General features: G+C 41.6%; 1 protein-coding gene across 1 annotated transcript; it reads left to right on the top strand.

Moving 5' to 3' along the window:
* The first annotated feature begins 3,532 nt into the window (after positions 1-3,532).
* foxl2a (forkhead box L2a) lies at positions 3,533-4,890 on the top strand. The gene has a single exon (XM_076281665.1). It carries the CDS (start codon positions 3,710-3,712, stop codon positions 4,646-4,648), a length of 939 nt encoding a protein of 312 aa, XP_076137780.1. The 5' UTR covers positions 3,533-3,709; the 3' UTR covers positions 4,649-4,890.
* The last annotated feature ends 10,709 nt before the right edge of the window (positions 4,891-15,599 follow it).

Raw genomic sequence — 15,599 nt, 5'->3', positions numbered from 1 at the left:
AACTGAACGGCATACATTCAAGCGCAGTTGAATGAAGTTAACTGATGACAACATTAAAAAGAATCAAACATTTAGCGATCAAGAAGTAATACAATACATGATAAGATGTCAACAAGCAGGGAGATAATGAAGAGCAGTAGTTCTACTCAAACTACTTCTGCACGTAGGCTATGGAAGATTGGTCACCTATGGTTACTTGAGATTGGTCACCTAGGGTTAGTTGAGATTGGTCACCTAGGGTTAGTTGAGATTGGTCACCTAGGGTTAGTTGAGATTGGTCAAATCTAGCAAGTAGGAACAGAGTCCTGCACGGGTCCGTTTTTGGAGACCCGCCCCCGCCCGGACCCGTAAAGTTCAGCACCAGATCCGACCCGTCACCTGTTACAATATCAACATTAAATCTGCACCCGCCCAGACCCGTTAATATTTAGCCCGTTACCCGACCCGTGTCCGCGATAAATTCACACACGAGCTACAATCATTCCAATTAACGTGCTTTATTTTTTATCTCGCACCTCTCAACATCACAATATAGGCTCTCAATGAAACGGCCTAATGACTTTCTTTCGCACTATTGGAGCTCTACAGGACTACAAACATAACATAATATAAATATTTAATGTGCCCCTGTCTTTCACATTTGATTTGAGTATTTCCCATTCAGTCTAAATCATAAGCTAATGAACAATATAGTCAAAAGTGCACTTTCTTTTGCGCGATTCAAGAAGCCTATCATGTGCACCTTTAAATAGGCTATGGAACCTGATAACTCATGCATTTTTCTTTAACATTTTGCATTAGGGCTAAATCTTATAATAACAAACCGTAGCCCAAAGCTGGCTGCATCAGAGCATTACACAAATATACCTATTAATATTACAAGAAAAAATACAACCTGAGCATCACAAACAAAAGCTATATGTAGGTCTATGCCTATACTGGCAACGCTCCAAAAAACAAGATGCATCAAAGAAATCAAAGTGGCAGTAGTGACGTGATGGTGAAAGGTCGTAGGCTATCGTTGACTGACACACATATTTGTGATGTGGTAATGGTCATTTAGACATACATATTGGGGCAGCCTTGGAAATGTGCCATTCTCAGCTCCTGCAACAGGCAGTCTGCGCTTTTACCCAAGTGAGGCCTGTTTGACGCCTGAAGAGGTGCAAAAGCGTTAGTACATCTGGCCCTTAATGTTCATTATTTTATAATGTCTATTAAACTCTTAATGTCTGTATTCTGTTTGTGTTTCACTAATAATAATGAATCCTTACGACCCAGAACACTGTATTCTAACTACACAGAACACTGTAGATAGATAGATAGATAGATAGATAGATAGATAGATACTTTATTGATCCCCAGGGGAAATTCAAGGTCCTGTATTCTAACTACACAGTACACACACACACACACACACACACACACACAAATATACTCACATTCTGACATAAGTACACACACACACACACACACACTGAATGCTGAAAGAGATTAGTTGTTTGGCATGTGTTCAAAGACAATGAGATGTTGCCTGGAGACATCATCATTCTCCATGGTGATGTCATGTGTTATTATACAATTGACATGCAAGCCCAGCAGAGAAAAACCATTGAAACACACACACACACACACACACTCGTAACCTTATCAAGAGAGAGAAAGGCCTATTCCCTATTCCCTGTACTATTCATGAACCTCTATGACAGCCAATCTGCACAGACACTCACACAGAGAGAGAGAGAGAGAGGGAGGGAGAGAGAGAAAGCAAAAGAGGGAAAGAGAGGGAGGGAGAGAGAGAGAGAGAGGGAGGGAAAGTGAGGGAGGAAGGGAGAGGGAGAGGGAGGGAGAGAGAGACAGGGAGAGGGAGGGAGAGAGAGAGAGAGAGGGAGGGAGAGAGAGAGAGAGAGGGAGGGAAAGAGAGAGAGAGAGAGAGAGGAAAAGGGGGGAGGGAGAGACAGGGAGAGAGGGAGAGGGAGAGAGGGAAAGAGAGGGAGAGAGAGAGAGGAAGAGGGGGAGAGAGGGAAAGAGAGAGAGGGAGAGAGAGGGAGGGAGAGAGGGAGAGAGAGAGAGAGAGAGGGAGGGAGAGAGAGAGAGGAAGAGGGGGAGAGAGAGAGAGACAGGGAGAGAGAGAGAGGAAGAGGGGGAGGGAGACATTAGAAGATAAGAGAGAAGGGGGATTGAGAGGGAGAGAGGGAGGGAGAGAGAGGGAGAGAGGGAGAGAGAGAGAGAGGAAGAGGGGGAGAGAGGGAAAGAGAGAGAGGGAGAGAGAGAGAGGGAGAGAGGATTACGTGTGAGAAAGAGAGAGTTCAGATCCCGTGTGAGAAAGAGAGAGTTCAGATTACGTGTGAGAAAGAGAGAGTTCAGATTACGCCTCATCTGAATGTCACACTCTTGTGCTCCTTTAAAGGGGCAGTCAGTATTGTCAGTATTTAAAGGGGAGGTCAGTAGATATATAGATAGATAGATACTTTATTGATCCCCAGGGGAAATTCAAGTTTGTTTTTTTTTAAGATCAATATTTAAAGGTGCTGTCAGTATTTAAAGGTGCAGTCAGGGATTGCACATGGCGACACTTTTGTCCAAAACAATGTTTCAAAAGCATCTGCTACAAAATTAAAATATAAACATAAACTTATATTTTATATTTTAACTCCAGAGGTGGCTCCTCCCTCCCTTCAGCACGTCCAGAGGAGCTGAGCTCCACACAGGGTGTTGTTCTTGTTGTTGTTGTTTGGGGCAGCTGCCCCCACTTTGTTTGTTTCCAGTGTTCAGAGCCTGGGCCCTGGCTACCTACAGAGACCTGCAGAGCTGCAGTGGACTCTCGGAGCTAGCAGATCGTGTGTGTGTGTGTGTGTGTGTGAGAGAGAGTCTTTTGAAGGACAGAGCTGTAAATTGAAGCGTTTCCCTTTTTCTCCTAATGATTGCTGGCTGACTGCTTCATTTAGTAAAACAACAGAAACACACACTTAGTTCTCAATATGGTCAGACTGTCTATCATTTGTGATTCCTTAACCGAATATGTTTTATTATTTATTTATATTCATTTAGTCAATCAAGGAAAAACTCGCACACCATTGTTTGCCGTTGAAAAATAAATAAACTAAGTGTTTAATCCATCAACCAATGTGCTACCAAGTGAGGTGATGTACAAACGTTTCGGTCCTCAGACCTTCATTAGTGCAAATATTCATTTAGAAATTATTTTTCCAAAAGCTGCCAACACACATGTAAACACACGCGACATGTAAACATGTAAACACACGCGCGCTGTGCCCTGGACATTAGTCCGGCACTACACACAGCACAGGGTCCGCGTGCGTCAGGGCCGTGGCCTCCGTTGGACGCCACTGTTCCCGATATCTTTCCGTTTAGACGCAGCGGGTCAGGCTGGAGGAAATGGGCGCAGCTTGGATGTGTGTGTGTGTGTGTGTGTGTGTGTGTGTGTGTGCGTGCGCGTGCGGGGGTCGGTGAGAGGGTGGGTGGAGGGATGGACTTTCACAGAAATCAAACTCCGACTCGCGCAACACTCAGTCAAAATGCAGCTGCAAACGGACACAGCGCGAGAACATTAATTCCGTGAAAAGAGAGCCACGAGGGAGCCGCCGTCACTGGGCAGTGTAGCTTGACAAAAGTTTTTCTCTACTTCGCGAGGCGTCGTAAAAGTTTGTGCCAATCGCGCGGCCTGGTGCAGCGGCCGTGCGCAAAGATGGATTCATGCTTGAAGCTTGATGAGGACGAACTCACGCTGACAGCATGCGAAACTAACACGATCTTGGAAAATACCCAGCTGAAAGACAACCCCGTGCCGGACAAAGGCTCGGACCCAGATAAGAGCGAACTGTCGCAGAAGCCTCCGTACTCCTACGTCGCGCTCATCGCCATGGCCATCCGCGAGAGCTCGGAGAAGCGACTCACGCTGTCCGGGATCTATCAGCACATCATCAGCAAGTTTCCGTTTTACGAGAAAAATAAGAAGGGCTGGCAGAACAGCATCCGACACAACCTCTCGCTTAACGAGTGCTTCATCAAGATGCCGCGCGAGGGTGGCGGGGAGCGTAAGGGCAACTACTGGACCCTGGACCCCGCGTGCGAGGATATGTTCGAGAAGGGCAACTACCGCAGACGCAGGCGCATGAAGCGTCCGTTCAGGCCCCCGCCGGCCAACTTCCAGCCCGGTAAGTCTCTGTTCGGGAGGGACGGCTACGGTTACGTGCCCGCGCCAAAATACCTGCAACCCGGATTCACGAGCAGCTCCTGGCCGCTGCCGCAGCCCTCCGCGCCCGTGCCTTACGCCTCGTGCCAGATGTCCGGTCCTAACATGAACATGAACCTACCCGTTACCGTGAAAGGCCTAGCGGCACCCTCTTCCTACAGCTGCTACTCGCGCGTGCAGGGCATGTCTCTCCCGGGTATGGTGAACTCTTACAATGCCATTAGCCACGCGCACCCTCACCTGCACCCGCATCATACTCAGCAACTCAGTCCCGCCACGGCCACACCGCCTCCTCCGGTCCCCTCCGGTAACGGAAACAGTGGCCTTCACTTCGCCAGCTCGCGCCAGCCCACCGAGCTGTCCATGGTGCACTGCGCATACTGGGAGCACGAGAGCAAGCCTGCGCTGGTACACACGCGCACTGACATTTAGAGGAGACTGCAAATGGTGTGTTTGTTCAGACCGCACGTCCCTCGCCTGTGCCAGGGATGACCGGACCGACGGATGACTGGTCACGCAGGCTCGTGACCGGTCATAAGGAAATAAATCTCTCAAGGATCCCCAAACAGGGCGCAAACACACCGTCAATTACAAACTCACTTCTACTGAGCTGTGTGTGTGTGTGTTTGGCCTTAATCTGAGCTTTAATGTTGATAGTAATGTTGTAGATGTGAGCTGGCCACCCCGCTCTTGTAGGCTTGACCAAATAAATTGTAAATATTTGCAAACCCGCCTGTCGCGCTTCTCAGTCAAACACTTTCACATTTATTTACAACTGTAGGCTACAATAGCAATAATAATTATTTTATCTTATTGTTATTGTTATTTAATACAATTCGTTTATTATTTCAAAAGTGTTATTATTTGAAGAGCGACTGAGTGTGTAGCTCATTCCTATCAGCGAAATTAAGAAGAATTTCTCAATTTCCCGCTTTTATCAGCTAGAGTGTGTCGCGAGGTGACGCGTGGCAGCTGTGAATTAAGTCAGCTTTAGCCTAGTTGTGTGTGCTAGAAACATTTAAGTTGATAAATAAATAAATAAATAAAGTGTCTCCGCATCTGGACCTCGTTGTCGCTTATCTGGACATCGGGTTCATTTGTACTCACGCGCCCGTGACGTGATAGGGTCGCTGCGCGCCGGTGTCAGTTAGGAGGTTTGGCCCTGTGTGTGTGTGTGTGTGTGTGTGTGTGTGTGTTTACTCAGTGGAGATCAGTGGGACGGCTAGCTCAAACTCAGAGGTTTTAGCCTAATCAGCTCAAATCGCCCCTTCGCGCGCGCACACACACACACACACACACACACACACACACACACACACACACACACACACACACACGGTGTATGATCACAGTTGGAGCAGTAGGACGTGTCGGGAGATATTAGACCACATGAGATCTGTTAAAAGGCTCCATTTTATCATATAGGCTAGTCTAATATAGCCATGGCTTTTTTAGCCATCAGTTGCCCGGCCTGAATCATAATAGACCATAATTGATCACACTTAATTTTAATTATACATTATAATTATATAGCCTAATATAGTCTTGGATTTAGCCTATATAGCCATAATAGCCTATTATAGCCATAATAGATCGCACTTCATTTTAATTCCTTTATCGAGATACGTAACACCATTACATTTCACCAAATAAATAACATAACAAATGCATAACCAATATGTCAAACTGCTGCATATAAGTTAAAGTGAGCTACCTTCGCTTTTCAGATGTTGTCTAAACGATTAGCGTTTAGAAACATTATTCTAATTTATTTTATAGCTGGTTGGCCACAAGTCTCTTTGTCATGTGAGAACTGAACTCCACTCCGCCTGAAGTCTCATTGGATTGCAAACCGCTCGTTCGCTCGCTCCTAATTGCTACCATCACTGGCGAAGGTAAAATATCAACTTTTAAGGTCGAGGCGGTGGACACCGCGGCAGATATGCGCGCAGTCTCAGAAGCTGGCTGTTCGATCAAACCACCGGTAGCCTACCGCGGAATGTCGCACTCCGATATCTGCTCCAAAAGTGACAAGGAAAACGCAAGGGCAGTATAGGCTACTAATGTGCGTGAACCTGAACGTGAACCGGATGAAGCAAATTGCGAAACGCGTTGTTCACGCCAAATAAAGTCAGCAAAATATACCCTCCATTGTGCGGTATATAGGTTACTAGTTTTTGACTTTTCGGCAGTAAACTAATATTTTAGAGAAAGGCTGATCTTGAATAAATGTTTATTTTTTAACAATCTTTTGAATGTTTATTTTGAAGGACAACCCACATTTCAAACGGAATAAGCACGTGTCATTACGCCCTCCCGGCTTTATCAGCTGCACATTGCCTCAAAACAATAACTAAACTACAATATGAATAACATTAACAGCAATTATTATTATTATTATTATTATTATTATTATTTTAATTATTTTGATTGTTTTTTATTATCATGAAAGACATTATAATGATGATTATATTTAGGGTGCGATTTGTAGGGGGGGATGGTGAGTTTTTCCCCCCCTCTGGTTTTCCTATCCCTACCTCTGCTAAATTATTTTTATCCCCGGTGGGGACAACATTTATCCCCCTCTGCCCCTCATATTGATTAATGCTACTTCATATAAGTAAAGCGCTGCAACGTGAGAACAATAGGCTAGCCTACATAATAATCTGACATCAGAAACGCACCGTCACCGTCAGCACTGATGCTGCTGACACAGTGGCTGCGTGATAACTTAATTTGGCCTTGATCGTGCAGGACATTTCAGAATGTCGAGTGTGTAATCCATCATAAATGGCTAGGTTCAATGGAAAAGTTAGCTGGACAAATGAAAGAAAACGAGAATGATTCAGTGAAGCATATCGTCATATTTTAGAACCTTCAAAATGTAGAAAACTGATGCAACTGAGATGGAGGACAACTGCACGTAGAGTAGAACGTAGGCCTATTGTCCGAAGGAACTTACATTAAATGAGGAGATATTTGCTGAATGTCACAAAAAGTGTTACAGAAATTGCTTGGCATCGCTTATTCAATGGCTCTCTACCGAAACACCTGTAGTTTGCGGAGGACGAATGAGAAAGCACTCGTTTGATAAATCAGCCAGTAGGCTAGGCCTAGTAGACAAATAACTTTCAGAAATAATCTGTAGGCTACTGCACAAACGAATGTTGGTGGGTATTTAAACTATCTAGCGGGTGTTTAAACAGCTGCAAGAAATAGAAGCTCCATATGGTCTTTATTTTCTGGTTCGTAAATTATTTTCATAAAACTTCAAGTTGCCCTATAACTTTATTCTCCAAACTCTTCACTGCACTGTAGCCGATTAACTGACAGTATGATAGTAGGCTATTTATTTTCTGTCGGCTAATAAACACATTTATTTTTTCAACTTTTGCAATATTAGGCACTTGGCTACTGAACGCAAATCAACAGGAGAGAGAATGCACGTAGCCTACGCAGCGTGTAGCGCAATGTAGGCTATTTGGTTACCAACTAACACTGTTAGCCAATTCATTAACTTAAGACTTCAGTGCCATCATATACAACGTTTTTTACACAACAAATACAGAAAGGATGGAGGCAGCAAAAGTAGAGGAGTCATTTCAGATGGGGCAAGAACAAGGTGAATTTGTATGCTTGTCAAAACGTAGTCCTACCCTGCATTAGAGGAGCTGATCATACCAACACACTCGCTGTTTAAAGTCATACACCACGGTACACTAAAACAAAAATGTTACAAAGGTGGCAAAATTAATAGCCTATCTTATTAGCCATGACATTATAGGCTAATTTTTTCGGGGGGGGGGGGGTTACAAACTTATTCAAACCAACATAGTTCAGACTACAATGGTTGCAGATGTGTTCGGAGAATGTCGGGCTCTGTCGGTTAGAGCCGAACGCATGAAGTCACGTAAAAGTAATAAAATTTGACATTGCATGACGTTTCCTGGGCCCAGCAGTTATAATATCATTAATAATAATAATAATAATAATAATAATAATAATAACTAGAAAAGCATTTCCTGAAGGAAATACAGTGCATGAAAATGCAAAAATATGATGAGTTCATATGGTTAAATTATTTGCTTGGTAGATAAGGTTTAATACAGTTGGAATGACTGAACAGTTAAATAGGTTGATAATTGAAATGGTTAAATTTTTTAGGCAGATAGTTGACAATAACTAACAGTTGGAATGGCTCCAATGTTTGCTAGCAGTTATGCCAACTATGTTAACAAAGATAATAATGCTAACCAAGTAAATATGCTAACTAGCATGCTAACAATGTTAAAATGTTAACTATGCTAACCATATGATTTAGCTAACCTAGCTAATCATTTTTATTAGTTATGCTAACTAGCATGCTAACATTTTTAGCAGTTATGCCAGAGACTTTCTAATGTGGAGACACGGCACTCAAAAAATACTCACGCCAATATGGCTGTTGTCTATACATATCCCACCCCTTCCTCGGCAAAACGTCGACATGTGAATACGTTGAGCCAATCATGTGGTGTGATGTGAATATATTGAGCCAATCATATGGTGTGTTGTGAAGACATCGTGCCAATCATGTGTTGTGATCTCGCCGCTGGAGCAAGATTGGTGTCGTGAAGCCTTGCGCACGCGCAGTTCAACCCAAAGACTGTGCCCGGTGAGTGCCCATAAAACGTTGGTATATGGCCACCGAGTGGAGGGACTTGCCTAAAAGGACTTTGGTTATGCTAACTATGCTAACTAGCATGTTAACATGCTAGCATGCTAACTATGCTAACCATGTGACTTAGCTAACTTCACTAATCATTTTTAGCAGTTATGCTAACTATGTTAACTAGCATGCTAACATGTTAGCATTCTAACTATGCTAACCATGTTACTTAGCTAACTTAGCTAATCATTTTTAGTAGTTTTGCTAAAAATGCTAATAATGTTAGCAATGCTAACAATGTTAGCAATGCTAACATGCTAACTATGCCAACCATGCTAACTAGCTAGAGTGGGTAGGAGTCATAGTTGATGACAAGTAACAGTTACAATGGCTGAACAGTTCAAAAGTTCAGTAATTTAAAGGGTTAAATTGTTTAACAGTGAAATATTGTAGTGAGGACTTTTATTTTGAAACCGTTTTTGGCAGAGGAAGGAGTTGAACAGGATGTGTAGTCTTAATAGGGCCAGTTTGTATGCTTAAAGCAAAGATTGTTAAGGCGGAGCAAGATACTTCATCAGGAGCCACTTCCGGGAACCCGGATCGCACGAGGGGGGGGGTCAAAATCCCCCTTTATGCAGAGCAGAGGCAGCGACTGCTCCATTGAAGTCTATGGGCATAGCTCAGAATTTCACCACATATGCTAAGATCTTAGTTCTATAGAGTTAAGAATGTGAATTTCGGGCACGTTTTCATGATCCTCAAACCCTTGTGAACATTTCAGGTACATTTTTAGCATTTTTGAGCATTCCAGTCTGGAGAAAATCGACTTTATATCAGGTGTGCGCCGGTTATTTATGCCGCTGCTGTTGGCGGTTTGCAACGTACGCTCATCAATACGTCATCGACACGCCTCTTTATGCATTCGCGTCCATAGACATGAACTACGACGAAGTATCTTGCTCCGCCTTAACAATCTTTGCTTAAAGCCTGAGACTGGCAGTTGATGCAGGTGGCCCGAACACCTGCCATAGGATTCTAATTGCTTAACGGCTCTATTGTGATGTCATCAGCCCATGTTAAGTCTATGGGGACATTTTGAACAGTTTTTAATTAATAGTTTAAAAAGTATAAAAGTTACAAAGCTGAAAAATACATAGCACTCTTGTCCTAAGTAAGACCTACGTAACATAGTTTGAATGAAGTTTCTACGTTAAACGGTTTAAGCTGCATTAAATGCGTTAGAAGAAGAAGAACTAGAAAACGCAATTCCAGGGAATTACCAGTGCATGAAAATGCAAAACATATGGTGTGAAATATATTATTAAAACAGATGATGTGCTAATTGGCAACCAACATGATGAGGTTTAATATAGTTGGAATGACTGAACTAGGTAGATGAGGTTTAATATAGTTGGAATGACTGAACAGTTAAATAGGTGGATAGTTTAAAAGGTTTAATTATTTCCTAGGTAGATGAGGTTTAATATAGTTGGAATGACTGAACAGTTAAATAGGTGGATAGTTTAAAAGGTTTAATTATTTCCTAGGTAGATGAGGTTTAATATAGTTGGAATGACTGAACAGTTAAATAGGTGGATAGTTTAAAAGGTTAAATTATTTGCGAGGTAGGCCTAGATGAGGTTTAATATAGTTGGAATGACTGAACTGTTAAATAGGTGGATAGTTTAAAAGGTTAAATTATTTCCTAGGTAGATGAGGTTTAATATGATGGAATGACTGAACTAGGTAGATGATGTTTAATATAGTTGGAATGACTGAACTAGATAGATGAGGTTTAATATAGTTGGAATGACTGAACAGTTAAATTGGTGGATAGTTTAAAATGTTAAATTATTTGCTAGGTAGATGATGTTTAATATAGTTGGAATGACTAAACTAGGTAGATGAGGTTTGTAGTTGGAATGACTGAACAGTTAAATAGGTGGATGGTTTAAAAGGTTAAATTATTTGCTAGGTAGATGAGGTTTAATATAGTTGGAATGACTGAACAGTTAAATAGGTGGATAGTTTAAAAGGTTAAACTATTTGATAGATAGATGAGGTTTAATATAATTGGAATAACTAAACAGTTAAATAGGTGGATAGTTTAAATGGTTAAATTATTTGCTAGGTAGATGAGGTTTAATATAGTTGGAATGACTAAACTAGATAGATGAGGTTTAATATAGTTGGAATGACTGAACTGTTAAATAGGTGGATAGTTTAAAAGGTTAAATTATTTGCGAGGTAGGCCTAGATGAGGTTTAATGTAGTTGGAATGACTGAACAGTTAAATAGGTGGATAGTTTATATGGTTTAATTGTTTGCTAGGTAGATGAGGTTTAATGTAGTTGGAATGACTGAACTAGGTAGATGATGTTTAATATAGTTGGAATGACTGAACTAGGTAGATGAGGTTTAATATAGTTGGAATGACTGAACAGTTAAATAGGTGGATAGTTTAAATGGTTAAGTTATGTTGTGGACAGAGGAAACAGTTGAACAAGATGTGTAGTCTTATTAAGACTAAGAATGAGACTGTATGCTTAAAGCAGAGACGGTTGATAAAGTGAGTATAGTCTATAGTATACTACTTAAACGGCACCGACAATCAAAAAATCCAGTGGAAACTATATGGCAGAAGTGTGTAGGCCAATCTGCCCACCAGCTTTTTCAACTTCGCTACCTACAGATGTTTTACCGGTATGATATTTCGAAACGCCATGTTATTTCTCATAGACAATCCACGCCCGGAAGTTGGATGGATACGGAAGTTACGGAGGCGGGACTTATTCTGGAGAGGTCAATAGTTCCAACAACGTTGTTGATGATGCAGCGATACATATCATTGGTGGAAACAGTGGCAACGTGTAATACCCCACCCCCTAGAAATGTTCTGTCACGGCCTATGTCGACATGTTTCTAATCTAAACTGAGTGATTAATGCTGGTATTGTCATTGCCATCAGCCAAAACCTAAACCTATTGCAAGCATATAAAACAGTTAACTTAAGCAGACCAATATGAGTCATTATTTGTGTTAAATATCTGTGTTGGAAAAAAAAAATAGCCTGGACAAATATCTGGGTATCCAATAGATTATTAACTGTCTCGTGGCTTAATGGCAGCGCCTCGGTGTACTGCGTGCTCGGCCGGAGTTCGCATCCTATCTCTTCTTTTCATCTCTGAGTAAGAGTAGGCCTACGAGACACAACAATAGGTTTTGACCATACATATTTATGTATATAGTTACTCTACATCGAGAGACCATAGGTACAATACATCAGTCAAAAACAATTGAATCTACGTGTCACACTAGTTCACCTGCAGGTAGCGAGAAGCAAGAGGACAATCTCACATCATAAGAAAATCGAACCTACAACGTTGGGATAATAAGTCATCTGCTTTAGCCACTACACCATTTAACACTACGGTTGTTAGGGACTGTGAAGATTATAATACTAAAAGCAAGGCAATACTTTAATTAACATAAATAGCAAGAATGAGCCAAGTAAGGGAGCAGTGTCTTAATCAAAATTAAGCTACAGGATAGATCAATCATTGAGTCACGAGATAAACATCCACTTCGCAAATTTTGGTTAGGCGGTTGTGATTTTTGGTTAGTCGCTCCGGACACCAACAGGAACTACCAAGGAACGACACAAGTGCGACTGGCAGTAGTTCAAACGACCAAACTTTGCGTCCTTGTTTGCGATTGAGAGTTCGAACTACCCTTTCTAGAAACACCAAATCCAAGAACGATGGAGCGAACTACCAAGGTTGCGACGCAAGTTAGCAAACGATGCTTTCTAGAAACGACCCCCAGGTCGAGAGGTGTAACTGTAACTTCACAACTTTACGATAGTGGTTGCGAACGTTAGTTGCTACTATGGTTTTTGGAAACACTGACGCAGTGTAATGGCTTCTACATACCTGACGCACCCGACCGGTAGCGCGACAATGTGACGTCAAAATGACGTAGATCTCTCTGGCGCGCCAGGGTTTTGGCCGTGTAGCACACGTTAGCGCACCACTCATTTTTCTTCAGACGAGCGCGACAAGGCGGAAACAGGAAGATGGACTAGTTCGAGGGCAAGCGAGTTGCAGTGTTTTGTTACAGTCGTGAATTTTTAATAGTTTGCTGGATAAGTTAACAAAGTTACCAGTGACAGTTGCAACACATGGAATTAAGAGGAAAGAATAGAAACGATTTATTTTCAAACAAAGGATATCTATTAAGGCCTGAACAAAATCTCTTTCCACTTCAGGAAATTACACAAACTCAGCCAGCTGCTAGCTAGCTAGCCAGCTAACTAAACTGTTTAAATTATTCAAATTTCCCTCGGGATGATAAAGTACCTATCTATATATCCATCTATCTATCTATTTATCTACCTGTGCACACACCTTGGTAACTACATGATAATGATGATGGTAGTTGTGAATAGTAGCAACCAAAGTCTGAAGTACCATCACAGAGGCTAGCTACTGGTGTTTCTTACTGCAGCTTCTTCTGCTGTGTAAGTAGTTAACGTTAGTCTTTTCACAACAGCGACACCTCTGTTCAGGAGAATATTGCAAGTAGTGTCGCGACCACCACGCGCGAGTATAAATGGTTATGACGCTTCTGTGACGTCACATTGTCGCGCTACAGGTTGGGTGCGTCGAGTATGTGAGACGTTTAACGATGCATCGTACTATGTAAGTTCCACCACCATAGTTCACACTATCGTTTTGGGGAACAGTTGTGTCGTACTTACATAGTTGCAACCATGTTAGTTGCTACCGTAGTTAGCAACGATGCTTTTGGGAAACGCACCCCTGTGTAGTAAAATATTGTGATCAACAGTGTCAAATGGTGCACTTAGGTCCAGTAGCACTAGGACTGATGTTTTACCTGAATCTGTGTTAAGGCGTATGTCATTGGAAACTTTATGAGAGCTGTTTCAGTGCTGTGATTTGCCCGAAAACCAGACTGAAAGTAATCAAAATACCCATTTGATGTTAGGAAGGTGGTTAATTGATTAAAGACTACTTTTTCAATAATTTTGCCAATAAAAGGTAGATTGGATATGGACCTGTAATTGTTTAGCATGGAGGCATCCAGGTTATTCTCCTTGAGAAGTGGCTTTACAACAGCTGTTTTCAGTGACTTAAGAAAAGTGCCAGACAGCAGTGATACATTTACAATTTAAAGGACATCCGCTGCTATGAGGTGAAAAACAGTTTTGAAGAAATTGGTAGGCAGAGTGTCTAAGACACATGTGGAAGAGCTGAGATTCTGTACCGTTTTTTCAAGTGTTTCGTAGTCTATCAAGCTGAACTCTGACATCAAGTTTAGATTACATGAATGTTGTATTATATTTTATTAGCAGTGGATGAAACAAAATACAAAAAATAACCCACAAATTATGCAAAAACAAATTACCACAAAACTCGCTTACTGATGTGTTTTGGATCATTGTCTTGTTGAAACACTCATTTCAAAGAAATTTCCTCTTCAGCATAAGACAACATGACCTCTTCAAATGTTTTGATGTATTGAAACTGATCTATGATCTCTGGTGTGCGATAAATAGGTCCAACACCACAGTATGAACAGTGGTGGACGAAGCACACAAATGATCCTGTACTTGAGTGAAAGTAGAGATACACATGGTCAAATGTTACTTCAGTAAAAGTAGAAGTAGAAGTCCTCCTTTCACATTTCCACTTTCCGCCTTCAGAAGTACTTAAGTATCAAAAGTACAGTTGCATTTAGTATTGTTGAGATTGTTGAGTACTTCTAATGAGGAAATTTCTTTGAAATGAGTGTTTCAACAAGACAATGACCCAAAACACACCAAAGTCTTGGTTCCAGACTAACAAGATTGATGTTATGGAGTGACCAGCCCGATTCCCAGTCCTCAATCCTATAGAAAACTTGGGGTGGGGGTGACATCAAAAATGCTGTTTCTGAGGCAAAACTCAGAAATGCAGAGGAATTGTGGAATGTGGTTTAATCTTCCTGGTTGACTCCATGCAACACAGATGCAATTCTTAGAAATAATGGTAATGCAACTAGATATTAGTGCAGTGATTCAAAGTAAAGCAAAATCTTGAGACATTTTTCAGTTTATACAGTAAATGTTTGAGTTTGTAAAGAACAATGCAAACACTGCTGTTTTGAACAGCCTAACATTCCTTTTTCTTCACTTTCTGTAAAGGTATAACACAAACTTGATCATGTGCATGTTCCCAATGCATTGATATTATGGAATTAACAGCTATTCTAAGGATTTTGAGCTTTATTCACTTTTTTAAAACACACTGCTATTATTCTGCACACAACTCTATGTGAGTGTGTGTGTGTGTGTGTGATTTTGTGTGTATGTGCATGATAATGTGTGTGTGTGTGTGTGTGTGTGATTTTGTGTGTATGTGCATGATAATGTGTGTGTGTGTGTGTGTGTGTGATTGTGTGTGTATGTGCATGATAATGTGTGTGTGTGTGTGTGTGTGTGTGTGATTGTGTGTGTATGTGCATGATAATGTGTGTGTGTGTGTGTGTGTGTGTGTGATTGTGTGTGTATGTGCATGATAATGTGTGTGTGTGTGTGTGTGTGTGTGTGATTGTGTGTGTATGTGCATGATAATGTGTGTGTGTGTGTGTGTGTGATTGTGTGTGTATGTGCATGATAATGTGTGTGTGTGTGTGTGTGTGATTGTGTGTGTATGTGCATTATAATGTGTGTGT

Source organism: Alosa pseudoharengus, unplaced genomic scaffold (genome assembly GCF_046254945.1).
Source record: "Alosa pseudoharengus isolate Yale_2024_CS ecotype anadromous, Long Island Sound unplaced genomic scaffold, YU_APseudo_1.1 YU_APseudo_1.1_scf_13, whole genome shotgun sequence".
In the NCBI taxonomy this organism is placed as follows: domain Eukaryota; kingdom Metazoa; phylum Chordata; class Actinopteri; order Clupeiformes; family Clupeidae; genus Alosa; species Alosa pseudoharengus.
This window is presented reverse-complemented; position numbering and strand designations above follow the sequence as displayed.